This window comes from Salvelinus namaycush, chromosome 3 (genome assembly GCF_016432855.1).
Source record: "Salvelinus namaycush isolate Seneca chromosome 3, SaNama_1.0, whole genome shotgun sequence".
Taxonomy (NCBI): Eukaryota; Metazoa; Chordata; class Actinopteri; order Salmoniformes; family Salmonidae; genus Salvelinus; species Salvelinus namaycush.
The window spans coordinates 24052420-24068446 of NC_052309.1; the positions used below are offsets into that span (position 1 = coordinate 24052420).

Sequence of the window (16027 nt, forward strand, 5' to 3'; positions counted from 1 at the left end):
TAATGATTAATGACTTGACCTACAGTGCCGGTGAAGGTCAGGATGAGGAAATATTTAGGACTCCACTTCTCCTTCCCTTCATCTGAGCCAACGAGCCTTTTCATTTTCCTTTTTGTTTTCCTTTTGTTAGATTCTCGCTACAATAGTTGCCATGGCTCTCAGACCAAGGGGACCTCTAAGTTTTCTCTCAGTAATTTGCTGATGGTGTGCTGCCTGTTGCTTGGCTCCTCTGAGGATTAATGCTTGAGCATAGCCCCTAGTGTTCCAGTGAACAGGGAACCAGATATGAGGCTTTGGAGCTTGGGTTCAATGCCCGTGTCTTTGAGGGAAATGTAAAAGATGGAGAAAAAGGCCATTTGTAAAAGCAAGGGTAACCTAGTTGTTCACTGACTTACATGGCATGTTATTGTTGTTTCAAAGTTAAAAAAGAGAAAGTCAAGTTTATAATTATGTAATATGAAGTGTAAAACATGGTTGCGTAATGTAGTAATTACTGTAGTTTGGTATAATACAAATTGTGATTGACAGTTTACAAAACATACTGCTTCTGTTTAGGCACCATGTCTCATCGAGTGCATGAGTTAGCTTCTTAATTTAAATGTCCCTCTGTATATGAGGTGTACATTGGCTACACTAGACTGCATCTAGTTCTTTTGTATGTGGCAAAGGAGATAAAAGCGTAATACAGTTACTGTACAGTCACGCTACCATCTGGAAACAGGGATGTGGTTGGAGCGTGAACTCCTTTTTCTTATGAGTTTATGATGATACAACATGAGGTGTAATATGTATAAATGAAGAGTCATTATGAAATCATTTAAAGTGACAGGCTCCAAAATATACTGATTCTGTTTGAGCACTATGTCTCATCCAATTCCACTACATGAGTCAGATGTTTCATTAAAATGTACCTCTTGGCCTCCCAGGTGGCGCAGTGGTCTAGGGCACTGCATCGCAGTGCTAGCTGCGCCACCAGAGTCTCTGGGTTCGCGCCCAGGCTCTGTCGCAGCCGGCCGCGACCGGGAGGTCCGTGGGGCGACGCACAATTGGGCTAGCGTCGTCCGGGTTAGGGAGGGTTTGGCCCTCCCTAACCGGCCCGCCACAGCGACTCCTGTGGCGGGCCGGGCGCTGTACGCGCTAACCAAGGGGGCCAGGTGCACGGTGTTTCCTCCGACACATTGGTGCGGCTGGCTTCCGGGTTGGAGGTGCGCTGTGTTAAGAAGCAGTGCGGCTTGGTTGGGTTGTGCTTCGGAGGACGCGTGGCTTTCGACCTTCGTCTCTCCCGAGCCCGTACGGGAGTTGTAGCAATGAGACAAGATAGTAATTACTAGCGATTGGATACCACGAAAATTGGGGAGAAAAGGGGAGATTTTTATTTATTTTTTATAAAAAATGTACCTCTTTATATAAGGTGTAAATTAGCTACATTAGACTGCATCTAGATCCTTTAAACATGCAGACAGAAGGCTGCGTTTACACAGGCAGCCCAATTTTGATATTTTTTCAAGTAATTGTTCTCTTCACCAATCAGATCAGCTCTGAAAAAGATCTGATGTGAAAAGAGCTGATGTGATTGGTCAAAAGAGCAATTAGTGGAAAAAAGATCAGAATTTGGCTGCCAGTTAAAACATAGCCAAAGTGTCAGAGAAGGTAAGAGCATAATATTGTGCACAGTCTCTACAGTCTAGCTAGTGTCTGAAAAACAGGGAGATGTGGATTTGAGCGTGAATTATTTTACCTCACCCACTCCTCAGGGTTTCCCAGCTCTGGCTGCTTGTACCATTACCTCTTACCTTGACAGTGTTAAGTTAGATCCTAGGAAGCTTCTAGATTGAAGCAAAACAGCTTCTTCACTTTATCAGGTCTTCATTCTTTGCTAATTTTCACAGTTTCTTTAGCCGTGTTAGTGTGCGTTCCCCTGTGTGTGCCTGTGCGTGTGATAAGGCAGGCATGTGCAGCGTGATGTTAGTGTATCTTTGTTTTGTTTGTGTTGATCATAAATCATGCACTGTATTTTCTTTCCTCACCCAATACAATAGAAAATAAAATCACGTTCAGTTCAGTTATGTGCGGCAGCCTGGGCAGTAAACGTTCACTCTGTCATTCTACAACCTAATTGAGTGCTATTCACGACAGCTATGACTCTCCCTTCAAAGATGATACCTCCGCATTGTGTGTGAGTTCTTATGACTGATGGGAATCTTGGATGATGTACATTCATTTTGGCCCGACACTCCAACAAAGGAGGAGGAAATAATCACCCCATGCCAATTACTTTCTCAAGCCAATATATATACATCACAACTCCAGAACATATTCCTATTTTCATCTCATCTCAACTCCATTAGAAATGCCATTTATATTCCAAATGAGGCCTCATCGGAGGCATTGTTTGAAAAAACTAAATGGCAAATGATCACCTGAAAAAGAGCAGTGATTAAGAGAAAAGATAATGACTTTTCCAACCAGCTGTAAATGAGTTGCTATAACCACAAATGAACAGCCTTCACTATGAACATGGTGGCTGTGCATTGCTGATGCACTATGCTTTGTTTTACTTTTGAAGCTGTGGAGTACATTAATTATACAACAATAGATCCGGAACACGCATAGCAATTCTCCCCCAAATAAATGTTTTCTTCATAATTTCATTGCGTTGTTTATTTGTTGATTATCTAAGTATTGGTTATGGCTGAGCACCAGGCCTCGAATTTCCCAGGGGCCATGACTGTCGCTTCCCCCTTGTGTGGCTGTAATGCCCCCTAAATAAATCCATGCCTTGTGGCCGTTGTGCCCTTGGGCTGAATATAATCATTATAATTCCCTTCTCCCTGCTGCCAATCGCCATGCTCCGAATCACCTCTCACTCACTTGGCTCTCTCAGATATCTCAGATACCGTCACATGATCGCGTCCTTCTCACAGGCATCGCAGCTCCGAAGTAGGCTACAAGTGAAGACTGACACATAGGGAATGTTGCGGCTTTCATATTGAAGATGTTAGAAGAACTGTCCACATTTACTTTTCATCAGCCAACAAGATGAGTAGGCCTAACGAACAGCAAAATCACTAGCCTATGTCAATCTACTATCCCCTATAGTAGAAAAGATTATCAATTCTATTGGTCTGCCTGTCCTTACTTCAAAAGTGCACAGCAAAATGTGAGCGGTTTCATATGACAGAGATGAAATATCATTCAGAAATTTAGAAGGAGGGAAGATCTAAAGACGCAACAACTAGCATGGGTTGTTAATATGACTAGGATTATGTATTTTGCTGCTCGGCAATGAAAGAAAGTTGACAACATGAGAGAAATAGATCCTGCTGGTTTCAATGGAAGTGTTTATAAAATAATCCTGTTAACATTATGGTCAGAACATGGTGAGGCATGCCTCATAAAATGTCAAAAACTTCCAGGTTTTAATAAACAATTACATTTATGGTTAAATAGTTTCAAAATGTTGACTCTGCTCAGATTGCAAGGTGGGTGATGTTGCAGTGCTCAGCAGGTACTGACCTTTCTCTCCTATCTGAATGAACATGCCTCAAGTATGTCGACAGAATCAAGCATTTAGACATTAATAATGATGCTACATTAAATTTGTCAAACATGACTGGCGTTTAGCCTATATATGGAGTATGTAATTAAAAGTCTCATTAAAGTTTGGCTACATTTTCAGGCGCCTCCCTCATGTCAGCATCGGTCTGGACTCTAGCCAGTAGCCAGTAGCATAAGATATCACCTACACTTCGACATGTAGGCTAATTATTTAGTTACATACGCAATTTTATTGGCTATTGTCACATATACTCCCACATATACTCCCCCAAATGGCCTTGCCCCTAAAATCACGAAATTCCAGGCCTGCTGGGCACAGTGCCTCCCTTACTTTGGCAATCCAGCACTGAATGGGGATATTATGGCTCTCGGCCCAGTAGTTATGCTGTTGTGTTAGCCAGTAGTTTACTGAATTTAAGCTTGTCAATTTTATTTGGCACATATTGTATCATTACACCTTGTTACATTATGTTAATATAGTTACTATCTTATTACATTACCTTAGTATAGTTCCTACCTTATTATATTCTGTACACATACTTACTGTAACACTTTATTCTGAATTAATTCCACATTGCACTTATATTTGCCATCTCTGATATAAGTAACCACACTTTTAAAACGTGTTATGAGAAAGCATGTTTACATATCGCGCAAGGTGTGTACAAAAGACAAAGAGACATTATTCTGCTTTTAATTACCAATGCAATTTTGCTGTGATGAATGTCAGCATTCACTTTTGCACTACTGAAACTGGCTGTGTGAGAGGAGTCTATGGATTTAATGGAACCAATGCGCGCTGCCTTTGCTCAGACCCACATTGTATTAGACATTAAAGAGAACATAGTTAGGAAGGCACTATATTGCAATTATAGAGCGGCAAGTAAGTGCAGTATACATGTACTGTATTGAGACTGTATAAATCAGAAGTGCATTTTGCTCCTTGTCAGAAATGATCTAGATCAGGGGTCTCCAACCTTTTCTAGCATGAGAGCTACTTTTAAATTATGAAACATGTCGTGAGCTACTCATAATTTTTTCCTGGCTTTCAAATAGGCACTCTTTATATTTTCCTGAATTCTGTTTTTTTCTCAGTTCTTCACTCTCAAAATGACAATTATTCATTGAAGTGGAGATGCTGATGAATAACAATATATCTAGCTGCTAGATATATTGTTATTCATCAGTATCTCCACGTTTTTCAAGTTTAAATCATCACAGCAAGACATCTTGATTACTGTGTGTTAAAGGCTCAATAGGGTGGAGTGGATGTACTCCCACTTAGGAGAAACATTATCGATTTATTCTATATAATTTGGAAATTTGATTTACAGTTTCAAACCACTTGAGAGATTTTATCTCAATTTCACATGGTCCTCTGTGCTTTGAATGTTATTTAACTCTCCCACCTGTATTACATTGTGAGCCTGAGATACTGTACAGTGTAGACTTAGCTGTGATGATGTTGTGTTATTGTGTTGTAGATGGCCTGACGGACTGTGTGGACCCGGACTGCTGCCAGCAGTCGAGCTGTCACAGTGGGCCTCTGTGCCAGGGCTCCCCGGACCCCCTGGACCTGATCCAGCAGAGCCAGACCCCCTTCGCCTCGCTCCTCTCACGCCTCTTCTATGACCGTGTCCACTTCCTGGTTGGGAAGGACAGCACCCATGTCTTCCCTGGAGACATCCCGTTCGACAGCAGGTAGAGTATATTATAGATAGTTTGCATGGAAGAACAGAAATAGCTCGTATACTGTAGAATTGCACTGAAAAAACATATAAACACAACATGTAAAGTGTTGGTCCCATGTTTCATGAGCTGAAATAAAAGATTGCCGAAATTTTCCATACACACAAAGAGCTTCTTTCTCTCCAATTTTGCACATACATTTGTTTACATTCCTGTTAGTTAGCATTTCTTCTTTGCTAAGATAATCCTTCCCCCTGACAGGTGTGGTATATCAAGAAGCTGATTAAACAGCATGATCATTACACAGGTGCCCCTTGTCCTGCGGACAATAAAAGGCCACTCTAAAATGTCACACAACACAATGTCACAGATGTCTCTCAAGTTTTGAGGAAGCGTGCAATTGGCATGCTGAATGCAGGAATGTCCACCAGAGCTCTTGCCAGAGAATTGAATGTTCATTTCTCTACCATAAGCCGCCTCCAACATATTTTTTGAGAATCTGGCATAACCACGCCAGCCCAGGACCTCCACATCCCGCTTCTTCACCTGCCGGATGGTCTCAGACCAGCCACCCAGACAGCTGATGAAACTGTGGGTTTGCACAACCGAATAATTTCTGCACAAACTATCAGAAACAGTCTCAGGGAAGCTTATCTGTGTGCTCGTCGTCCTCACCAGGATCTTGATCTGACTGCAGTTCGTCATCGTAACCGACTTCAGTGTGCAAATGCTCACCTTTAATGGCCACTGGCACATTGGAGAAGTGTGCTCTTCACGAATTAATCCTGGTTTCAACTGTACCGGGCAGATGGCAGACAGCATTTTGCTGCAGTTTGCTGATGTCAACAGTGTGAACAATGTGCCCCATGGTGGCGGCTGGGGTTATGGTATGGGCAAGCATAAGCTACGGACAACAAACACAATTGAATTTTATCAATGGCAATTTGAATGCACAGAGGTACCATGATGAGATCCTGAGGCCCATTATCGTGCTATTCATCCCCCTCCATCACCTCATGTTTCAGCATGATAATGTACGGCCCCATGTCGCAAGGATCTATACACAATTCCTGGAAACTGAACATGTCCCAGTTCTGCCATAGCCTGCATACTTACCAGACATGTCACCCATTGAGCATGTTTGGGATGCTCTGGACCGACGTGTACAACAGTGTGTTCCAGTTCCTGCCAAAATCCAGCAACTTCGCACAGCCATTGAAGAGGGGTGGGACAATATTCCACAGTCCACAATTAACAGCCTGATCAACTCTATGCGATGTAAATGGTGGTCACACCAGATACTGACTGGTTTTCAGATCCATGCTTCCACCTTTTTTAAAGTATCTGTGACCAACAGATGCATATCTGTATTCCCAGTCATGTGAAATCCATAGATTAGAGCTTAATTTCTTTATTTAATTTGACTGATTTCCTTATATCAGGTATTCCCAAACTGGGGTACGCGCAATGCCATCGGGGTACACCAAATAAAAAATGTGATTCACATTCTTCACATTTTCAAACAGTACATTTATATTTTCCAACGGGGTTATACATTTGGGTGAGTTTTTTTCTCGCCTAAGTAGCCTTGTTTCACTGCCAAAAATAAAATGTAACCATCTAGTGTTCAGCAAAATAACAGCACAATGTCAAATACAGGTAGCCTAGTCAAATAATTAACATCAAATCACATGAACCGTTACTCTCTCACAGGAAACATTCACTCTTGCAGAGACATTTAGAAATGAAACATGACAATTTGAAAAATAAGTAGTAAGACATGTAGAAAAGCTACAGATACCGTTAGTAAGAAGGGGCTAGAAGCGTCTTATATGGTGAGCTACCGAGTGGCTAGGACAGGCAAGCCCCATACTATTGTGTAGGACTTAATTCTTCCTGCTGCCTCGGATATAGCCGGGACAATGCTGGGGGATAAGGCCAAAAAAACTATACAGACAATGTCTTCATCAAACAACACTGTTTCACGACGCATCAGTGACATGGCAGGAGATGTTTTGAAACAATTACTGCTTTGCATACAAGCCAGTGAATTATATGAATTACAGCTGGATGAGTCAACAGACGTGGCGGGCCTGGCACAGCTCCTGGTATATGTCCATTACGTTTATGGGGGGTCAATTAAGGAAGACATCCTTGTCTGCAAACCACTGGAAACATGAGAGGATATTTTTAAAGTACTGAACAGCTTTGTGACATCAAATGGACTTTGGTGGTCAAGATGTATTGGTATCTGTACTGATGGCGCAAAAGCCATGACAGGGAGACATAGTGGAGTGGTAACACGCGTGCAAGCAGTTGCTCCCGACGCCACTTGGGTACACTGTAGCATCCACTGAGAGGCTCTTGCTGCCAAGGGAATGCCTGACAGCTTGAAAGACGTTTTGGACACTACAGTGAAAATGGTTAACTTTGTTAAAGCAAGGCCCCTGAACTCTCGTGTATTTTCTGCGTTATGCAATGATATGGGTAGCGACCATGTAATGCTTTTACAACATATAGAAGTGCGTTGGTTATCAAGGGGCAAAGTATTGACACGTTTTTTGATTTGAGAGATGAGCTTAAAGTTTTCTTTACTGACCATCATTTTCACTTGTCTGACTCCTTGCATGATGATGAGTTTCTCACACGACTGGCCTCAATGATCTGAATCTAGGATTACAGGAACTCTCCGCAACTATATTCAATATGCGGGACAACATTGAGGCTATGATTGAGAATTTGGAGCACTTCTCTGTCTGCATTAACAAGGACAACACACAGGTCTTTCCATCATTGTATGATTTTTTTGTGTGCAAATGAACTCAAGCTTACGGACAATGTCAAATGTGATATAGCGAAGCACCTGAGTGAGCTGGGTGTCCAATTACGCAGGTACTTTCCTGAAACGAACGACACAAACAACTGGATTCGTTTTCCCTTTCATTCCCTGCCTCCAGTCCACTTACAGATATCTGAACAAGAGAGCCTCATCGAAATTGCACAAGCGGTTCTGTGAAAATTGAATTTAATCAGAAGCCACTGCCAGATTTCTGGAAAGGGCTGTGCTCAGAGTTTCTTGCCTTTGCAAATCACGCTGTTAAGACGCTGATTCCCTTTGCAACCACATACCTATGTGAGAGTGGATTCTCGGCCCTCACTAGCATGAAAACTAAATACAGGCACAGACTGTGTGTGGAAAATTATGTAAGACTGAAACTCTCTCCAATACAACCCAACATTGCAGAGTTTTGTGCATCCTTTCAAGCACACCCTTCTCATTAACCTGTGGTGAGTTATTCACAATTTTTGATGAACAAATAACGTTTTGTATGTAAGATGGCTAAATAAAGAGCAAAATTATTAATTATTTTTAGATTATTATTTGTGCCCTGGTCCTATAAGAGCTCTTTGTCACTTCCCACAAGCTGGGTTGTGACAAAAACTCACAATCATTCTTATGTTTAATAAATGTATCGTATAGTGTGTGTGTGTAGCAGGCTTACAATGATGGGAAAAAACAACATTTGAGAGTGCTCTGACCCTGGTACTAGAGGGGGTACGCAGCTGGAGGTTGAATGTTTGAAGGGGTACGGACTATAAAAAGTTTGGGAACCACTGCCTTATATGAACTGTAATGCAGTAAAATCTTTGAAATTGTTACATTTTGCATTTATATTTTTGTTCAGTGTATAATTGCCACTGAAGTACAGATCCTGTTCTATGTAGCTATTTGTAAGCTACCACAGTGTATGGATATAGCACTATTGCATTGTCAACTGAACTGGAAAACGCTTAACTTGTTATAGTAGAATGTATTTACCCAGTGAAATAAACCCTGCTCTCTCCTAGCCGAGCCTCAGTGATCCGGGGGCAGGTGGTGGCAGTAGACGGGACCCCACTGGTGGGGGTGAACATCAGCTTCCAGCAGTACCCCGAATTCGGCTTCTCTGTCAGTCGCCAGGATGGCAGGTAGGTAGACAGTGGTCAAGAATTGTATGTGGATAATAGTGGTGCAACGGATCACAAAACTCACGGTTTTGAGTCACGGATCGGATCATTTTTCGGATCAGCAAAAATAAAGAGGGAGACAATTATAACTTTGCTTTCCATTTATTACTTAAAGAACACTTAAAGCAAGGAACTTTTCGATGTTTAAATAAAATATTAAAATAAAATATTCAATACTCAATTGTTAAATTAAAGTGCAATATGAGGCATGATACTTTCTTCCTTTGAACAATAGTGAATGAAAAAATAGCCCGTGTCCACATTATCAAAAAAAAGTTAAGAAAGAAAGCAAAGCAGACCTGAGCTTATAACTTCAAATTATTTTTTTAAAAGATGAGGATGTCTACATTGTCTGGGGAGAGGGTAGTCCTCTTTGCAGTCACTATGTCTCCTGCCGTGGAGAACACCCTCTCGCTACGAACTGAAGTGCCAGGCACAGCCAGGTAGCATCTTGCCATCATGGAAATGTGAGGGTATTTACACACATTGCTTTTCCACCATGCCAGTGGATCACCAACCACTGGAATGCCACTTGCTGCCTTGTACGATGCCACCTCCTCTTTGATGGTGTTGGCAAACGTCTTGCCTGTGTCCTTGCTCGCAAAGGTCTCCCCGAAAAACTCCTTCATGGCCGAATTATTTTGTGGAGGAGATGCCTCTGAGTCTGCTCCTGTTGGCTATGTGGCATGAACCTTGGATCCAGTGCAGTAGATCTATGAAGGTAGTCCTGTACATTAGGGGGGTATCTGGGGTTCAGGTCCTCTCTAATGGCAGCCTTGACATCTCTAGTGATGGTGCTGTCTTCCTCACTTGAGGTCATGGATTGTAGAAACTTTGTTTTCAGAGGTAGGATCATGGACAGACAGTGCAGTTTCAGTGCTCAGTGCTCAATGTTGATATTTTCCTGTTCATAAAGATCTGGCACGATCTTCATAATGAAGTGGGTGCGCGAGGGGATTTCGTAGCGTGGCTCAAGCACTTTCACCATATTTTTAAACCCTTTGTTTTCCACAGCAGAGTATGGCCTCATGTCTGCAGTGATAAACATCCCAATAGATTTGGTGATGGCTTTAGCCCGGTCGGATTCTGCAGCAGGGCTTAAATGCCGCGGTGAGAAGTTGTTGTCTCTTGGCTGAGTTGGCTCCCGTCACTGACACACAAGGGTGATGACGCTTTAAATGTGTGGCCATGCTCGATGTATTTCCATGATCATACGGCTTTCTTGTGGCACAATGCCTACACACCGTAATGGTGTTGCCCACCACCCTTCTTCTGACCTCATATTTGACAGGGAAGCCAAAATGCTCCCATACATGAGACTTAAATGAAGCGGAAGGTTTTCCAGTTCTTCAGCTCCTCCGCTAGCCATGGCTGTCACTGCTATTTTTTATTCTTTGCTTTTTGCAACACGAGCATCCAGGTTTGATGCGTTGGGATTCAACATGCCCAGTTCACGTGAACAGTACACACAACTGCTTTTTAACAATAATCAAATCATCCTTCAGGCTTCAGAGTAAAACACAGCACATATCTGTCTTGTCTTTATCTTTTCACTGCAGCTCTGCATCGAGATTTAGGGAATTATTACTTTAAAAAGTAACAGCGGAAGTCGAACTGTATTTCACACTATGATGGTTAAACTTTGCAATTGATCCGCGGTTCACATGCGTGCCGAATCGTGAGGGGTGATCCGTACGGATCACGAATCAACTACGGTTCGTTACACCACTAGTGGATTGTCACGCCCGTTGATGGAAGAATCAGACCAAGGTGCAGCGTGGTAAGCGTACATCATTTATTTTGATGAACACGAAAAAACAATAAACCACAACCGAACGTGAAGCTACATGCAGTGCAGAAAGCAACTACACACAAACAAGATCCCACAAACTAAAGGTTGAAAAAGACTGCCTAAGTATGATCCCCAATCAGAGACAACGATAGACAGCTGCCTCTGATTGGGAACAAATAAATAGAAAAACTAGAATGCCCACCCTAATCACACCCCGACCTAACCAAATAGAGAAATAAAAAGGCTCTCTAATGTCAGGGTGTGACATGGATACTATAGTAAACTGGCTTATGATGCTGAGATAGTCTTGCTCTGATTTGTGTTGATTCTGTTCCTGTAGTTTTGACCTGGTGGCTGCAGGGGGAATCTCAGTTTCCCTGATCTTCCAGAGGGCTCCCTTCCTCATGCAGAAACGCACCGTCTGGTTACCATGGAACCAGTTTGTCGTTGTAGAGAAGGTCACCATGGCGAGGGTGGAGTCTCGCCCCCCTGTATGTGACCTGAAGAACCTTGTCAGTCCCTACCCAATCGTCCTCCCCTCCCCTCTCACCCGTTTCGCCAGCACCTGTGAGGAGCGAGGCCCTGCCATCCCTGAGCTGCAGGTACAGTGGACTGCCCACTCACCAGCCAGTAATAAACATAATATATATGGTAATATACAGTATTAAGTCCCAGTGGTACTCACTCAGCTTTCAATTACAACCTATACTCTACTCGGAATATCATGTTATGATGACTTCCAGGTGTAAGTGATAAATGGTCGTTTTTATTCCAATTCCTGCATTTTTCTTTAGTAGGATATTGAAATGTATTTTTTTGCGTTCTTCCCGCACCGTGTCAAATTTCCAGCAGGCTCATATTGTACCTGTGAATCATCTTAGAATCTCACACTAATCAGTTGCCGGGGCGCTTTATTCACAGAGCTGCCATCTGCTTGCTATTTTCTCCCCCGATTCCCCTGATATTCCTACCTCTTTGGAACTGTGTTTTGCAGTGTGTAGATGACTAGACGTCCTAGTTTGTTGTGGAAGATAATGAAACTGATAGTGATTTTAATGAGGACCCAGTTCAGAATGATTGAATCTGTGAGCAGTGAAGGGTGGGAGTGGGGGTTAGATCATCAGCAGTAATTAAAATGTCCTCCTGTACGTTGCTAATGATATAGGATATATAGTTGCTATTTTGTATTCCAGAGGCATAGTGTTACAAAGAATGTTCAAAGTTTAAAAAAGTGTCAAGTATCGTTATTTTGATTTGGTTTCAAGAAAGTGATATACAGTACGTGCAAGTATATCTTGGAGCGAGTACAAACACTGAGTGATCAAAAATTATTTTGCTGAAAAAGTTTTAAAAGTTTTCTATACGTACAGTCTGTATCCTTGGGGCTTTTGAAGCCTTTCCAACTCCTAGTTACCAATAGCATGTAATAACAGCAGGTGAAATGCTTTCTCCTCTTCCTCAGGCTGTCCAAGAGGAGATCACCATCCCTGGCAGTTTCTTAAAGCTCAGCTACCTGAGCACCCGCTCCCCTGGCTACAAATCTCTGTTACGCATCATCTTAACCCACTCCATCATCCCCACTGGCCTCGTTAAGGTGCACGTATCCTCCGCCATCGAGGGACGCCTCTTTCAGAAGTGGTTCCCTGCTGCCCCCAACCTGGTCTATGTCCTGGCCTGGAACAAGACTGATGTCTATGGGCAGAAAGTGTTGGGCCTGGCCCAAGCTTTGGGTAAGACAGTATGGAGCACTTGAATCATCTGCTTTCAGATTTCCTATATGGCAAATATAATGTGCTGTATTTCACTCCTTTGACAATTTACACCCAAGGGATGAAAGCAAGTAAGCATTCTCCATTGGGTAACTACGAGAGACAATCTGTAGCTAATGGAAGATACAAATCTATAAAGACAGTATAATGTTCAACAGTGTAACAGAAGAACAGCATGTTACTTTTGTTATACTTTATCTTTAGATAATACAATCACACAGAGCTCTAAAGAGATTGTCAGTGTGTTAATGGTCAGTAGTATGAAAGCCTGAGAGATTTTTGAAGGGCCACATATAAGCTCTATATCAGTGGTTGATTTAGTGTGCCGTCTGCCTATTGGGAGCACCAGCTCTTGATGGAGAGAGTGTTACAAATCTAAATGGAATAGAAAGCAGGAGAGACCCAGCTAGCACATTTGGTTCCTTGGAAGTTGTGGGAACGTATGTTTTTGGTTTCCCATTGGTTCTGGGAAGGTTCCTGACCGGTAAATCTGAAAGTAGTTTAATTAAATGTTCTGAAAACGGAAGTGAACATTTCACCTGTTCTGGGAACTAAAATGTTTAGTTGCAAGGAGGTTCTGAGAACGTTTTACTATGGCTCCTTGAAATGTTTCCTGGTAGGTTTTATTACCGTTTTGAGATCGGAAATTATAGGTTATTTTGAGGTTTTTGAATTACTTACTTGAGGAAACCTTCCGAAAACGTTATGCTGAAGTACTGAAATTCCCACAGGAGAACATTGTTTCATGACTTTCTCTGAACTACTTGAGAACATTCCCAATATCAAACCAGTTGGAGAACGTTCATAGAACATTACTAAAAATGTTAATTAAATGTAACCATGTTTAGACTTTTAGGAAATGTTCTGTTAAAGTAACGAAATACCAAGAAAATAACTTTATTCTGTCAAGTTCCTTAAAAGGGCTGAGAATGTTCCCAAGCCAAACAACTATCTTGCTCCATTCCCAGAACATTGTAGGAAGGTTGTATGCAAAATAACCATAAGATAACCACATGTTCACCAAGCTCTAAGAAACATATGGTTCTCAGAACATCATGTGCTAGCTGGGCACTCTTATCTCCTTCACACTATGAGGATTTCTCTCTTGATTGCTCCATATATTACTATCAGATAGCAGAGTGTTTCTTGATTGCCTGGCTGGTGTGCATGCATTGGAATCCTTTCTCACTGAATGCACGATTTAATTTGTGTGTATTCAGCTCCTTGATGGTGTATATGATGCACTGTGGTTAATAGTCTGTGATATAAATAGGAAGTCCTGGAGATGTTACGGACCGAACACATGACACAATTAGGAACAACATCCAAACTAAATTCAAATTCAAAACACACATTTTGTTATGGGGCAAACATATTTTCATCCACACGAAACCAGAGGAAGAGATAAGGAAATGAGACAGGCTCTAATTTATTCATTTATCTTTATGTACCAGTGGGAATTGAGCTCTCTCTCTCACGCTTTCTCTCCCTCCTTCCTCCTCACCATCCCTCTCTCCGTTGCCGATAGTAACAGGCTGATCTATCATGGTGAGACAGGCAGGAGCCTGTAGCTACTCTGTGTAACTGACTATGTCCTGCTTGTTGTGTGTGTGTGTGTTTGCGTGTGCTTCCTTCGCATGTGTTTGTGTGGGTGAGAGAGGAAGAGAGAGAGAGAGACAGCAAGACAGAGTGACAAAAATTGTGTGAGCATGTACACATACTGGGTGGATGCAGCAGAGCATGATGGTATCAGTGATGCATTAAAAAGGCTCCGGAGACTCGCAGATTGTTAGCACACATCCAGGCTCCGCTATAACCACCGCGCTGCATCGTTCCAGCCTCTGCCTTGACCACAGCAACTACATATTCAAGCAATTGTACACTGTGCAGGAGCTAGCCGCACCATCACAAAAGCATTAGGGGTTGTTGTTTTCCAGGTATGTCTCTTTGTAAATGCAATAACAACAGCATAATGAATGCATTGGCGGCGTCACATTAACGGCCTAGTGGTCTATTGTGTTCCAGTCTCTGTAGGCTATGAGTATGAGTCATGTGCTGACTACATTGTGTGGGAGAGAAGGATGGCTCAGCTGCAGGGCTTTGAGATGATTGCCTCCAACCTAGGGGGCTGGTCCCTGGACAAGCACCACATCCTTAACCTCCAAAGCGGTAAGGACTCTGCCTGTTCCTCTGTATCACAATTCCATTCAACAGTACTTTACCCTAAGCCTACCTGACCTGACACTATTTCCTACCTGGTTATCCAGTAGGAATATTGTGAAGACATTCTTGCCAAACTATCATTTTTTTAACTTCCTTTTTAAATTACTTGATATAGACTAGTACAATGCATTATTCTTGGCCTTGTTGAACTTTGAAGATTCCAGGAAGGACTAGTCATTCCTCTGGATTGGATTATAATTGCTAGTTGTCCTTAAACTCCAGGTGTCCTACACAAAGGGAATGGAGAGAACATTTTCATCTCCCAGCAACCTCCAGTCATCCACACAGTGATGGGGACGGGGAACGTGCGCACCATCCCCTGCCCCAACTGTAACGGGCCTGCCCTGGGCAGCAAGCTCTACGCTCCTGTCGCTATCACTTGTGGCTCCGACGGCAGCATCTACATTGGCGACTTCAACTTCATCAGAAGGATTCTACCCAACGGATTTGCTATTAGCATTCTAGAACTGAGGTGACACGTTAAGACTAACAGTTAAAGCAGCAATATGTAACTTTTTGGGCGACCCAACCAAATGCACATGGAAATATATGTTATAGATATGCCATTCTCATTGAAAGCAAGTCTAAGAAGTGATAGATCTGTTCTATGTGCGCTATTTCTATTTTTCCTGTTCTTAAGTTTAGTTTTTGCGCCTTTTACTTTCAGTTTTGTACACCAGGTCTAAAAGGTTGAAAATACAATAGTTTTGGTTATGGAAAATATACTTCACAGCGGTTTAGATGGTAAAATGATTCTCTGCACTATACTTGCTTGTTTTGTCACATGAACTGAAATTAGGCGAACTATTCGAATTTTAGCAACCAGGAAATGGCGAAGCAATTTCTGCATAGTGCATCTTTAAATATGTTTTTCAGTGTTTTTATGTATTTGTACATTATCACAAGCACTATTTGAGGTTGAAGCATTTGACATATACAGTATAATAAAAGTTGTTGTAGTGCTAGTTGCCCAAATATTTTGCTGTTG

The 16027-nt window shown here is 42.2% G+C and overlaps 1 protein-coding gene across 1 annotated transcript in view; it reads left to right on the top strand.

The window, feature by feature from the left end:
- LOC120044278 (teneurin-1-like) overlaps positions 1 to 16027 on the top strand; it is a 194799-nt gene that overhangs the window by 123377 nt on the left and 55395 nt on the right. The window contains exons 14-19 of the mRNA XM_038988885.1: positions 5043 to 5259; positions 9097 to 9216; positions 11388 to 11649; positions 12510 to 12777; positions 14842 to 14985; positions 15262 to 15511. Coding sequence (XP_038844813.1) covers positions 5043 to 5259; positions 9097 to 9216; positions 11388 to 11649; positions 12510 to 12777; positions 14842 to 14985; positions 15262 to 15511 — 1261 coding nt within the window. The remainder of the gene's footprint in view (positions 1 to 5042; positions 5260 to 9096; positions 9217 to 11387; positions 11650 to 12509; positions 12778 to 14841; positions 14986 to 15261; positions 15512 to 16027) is intronic.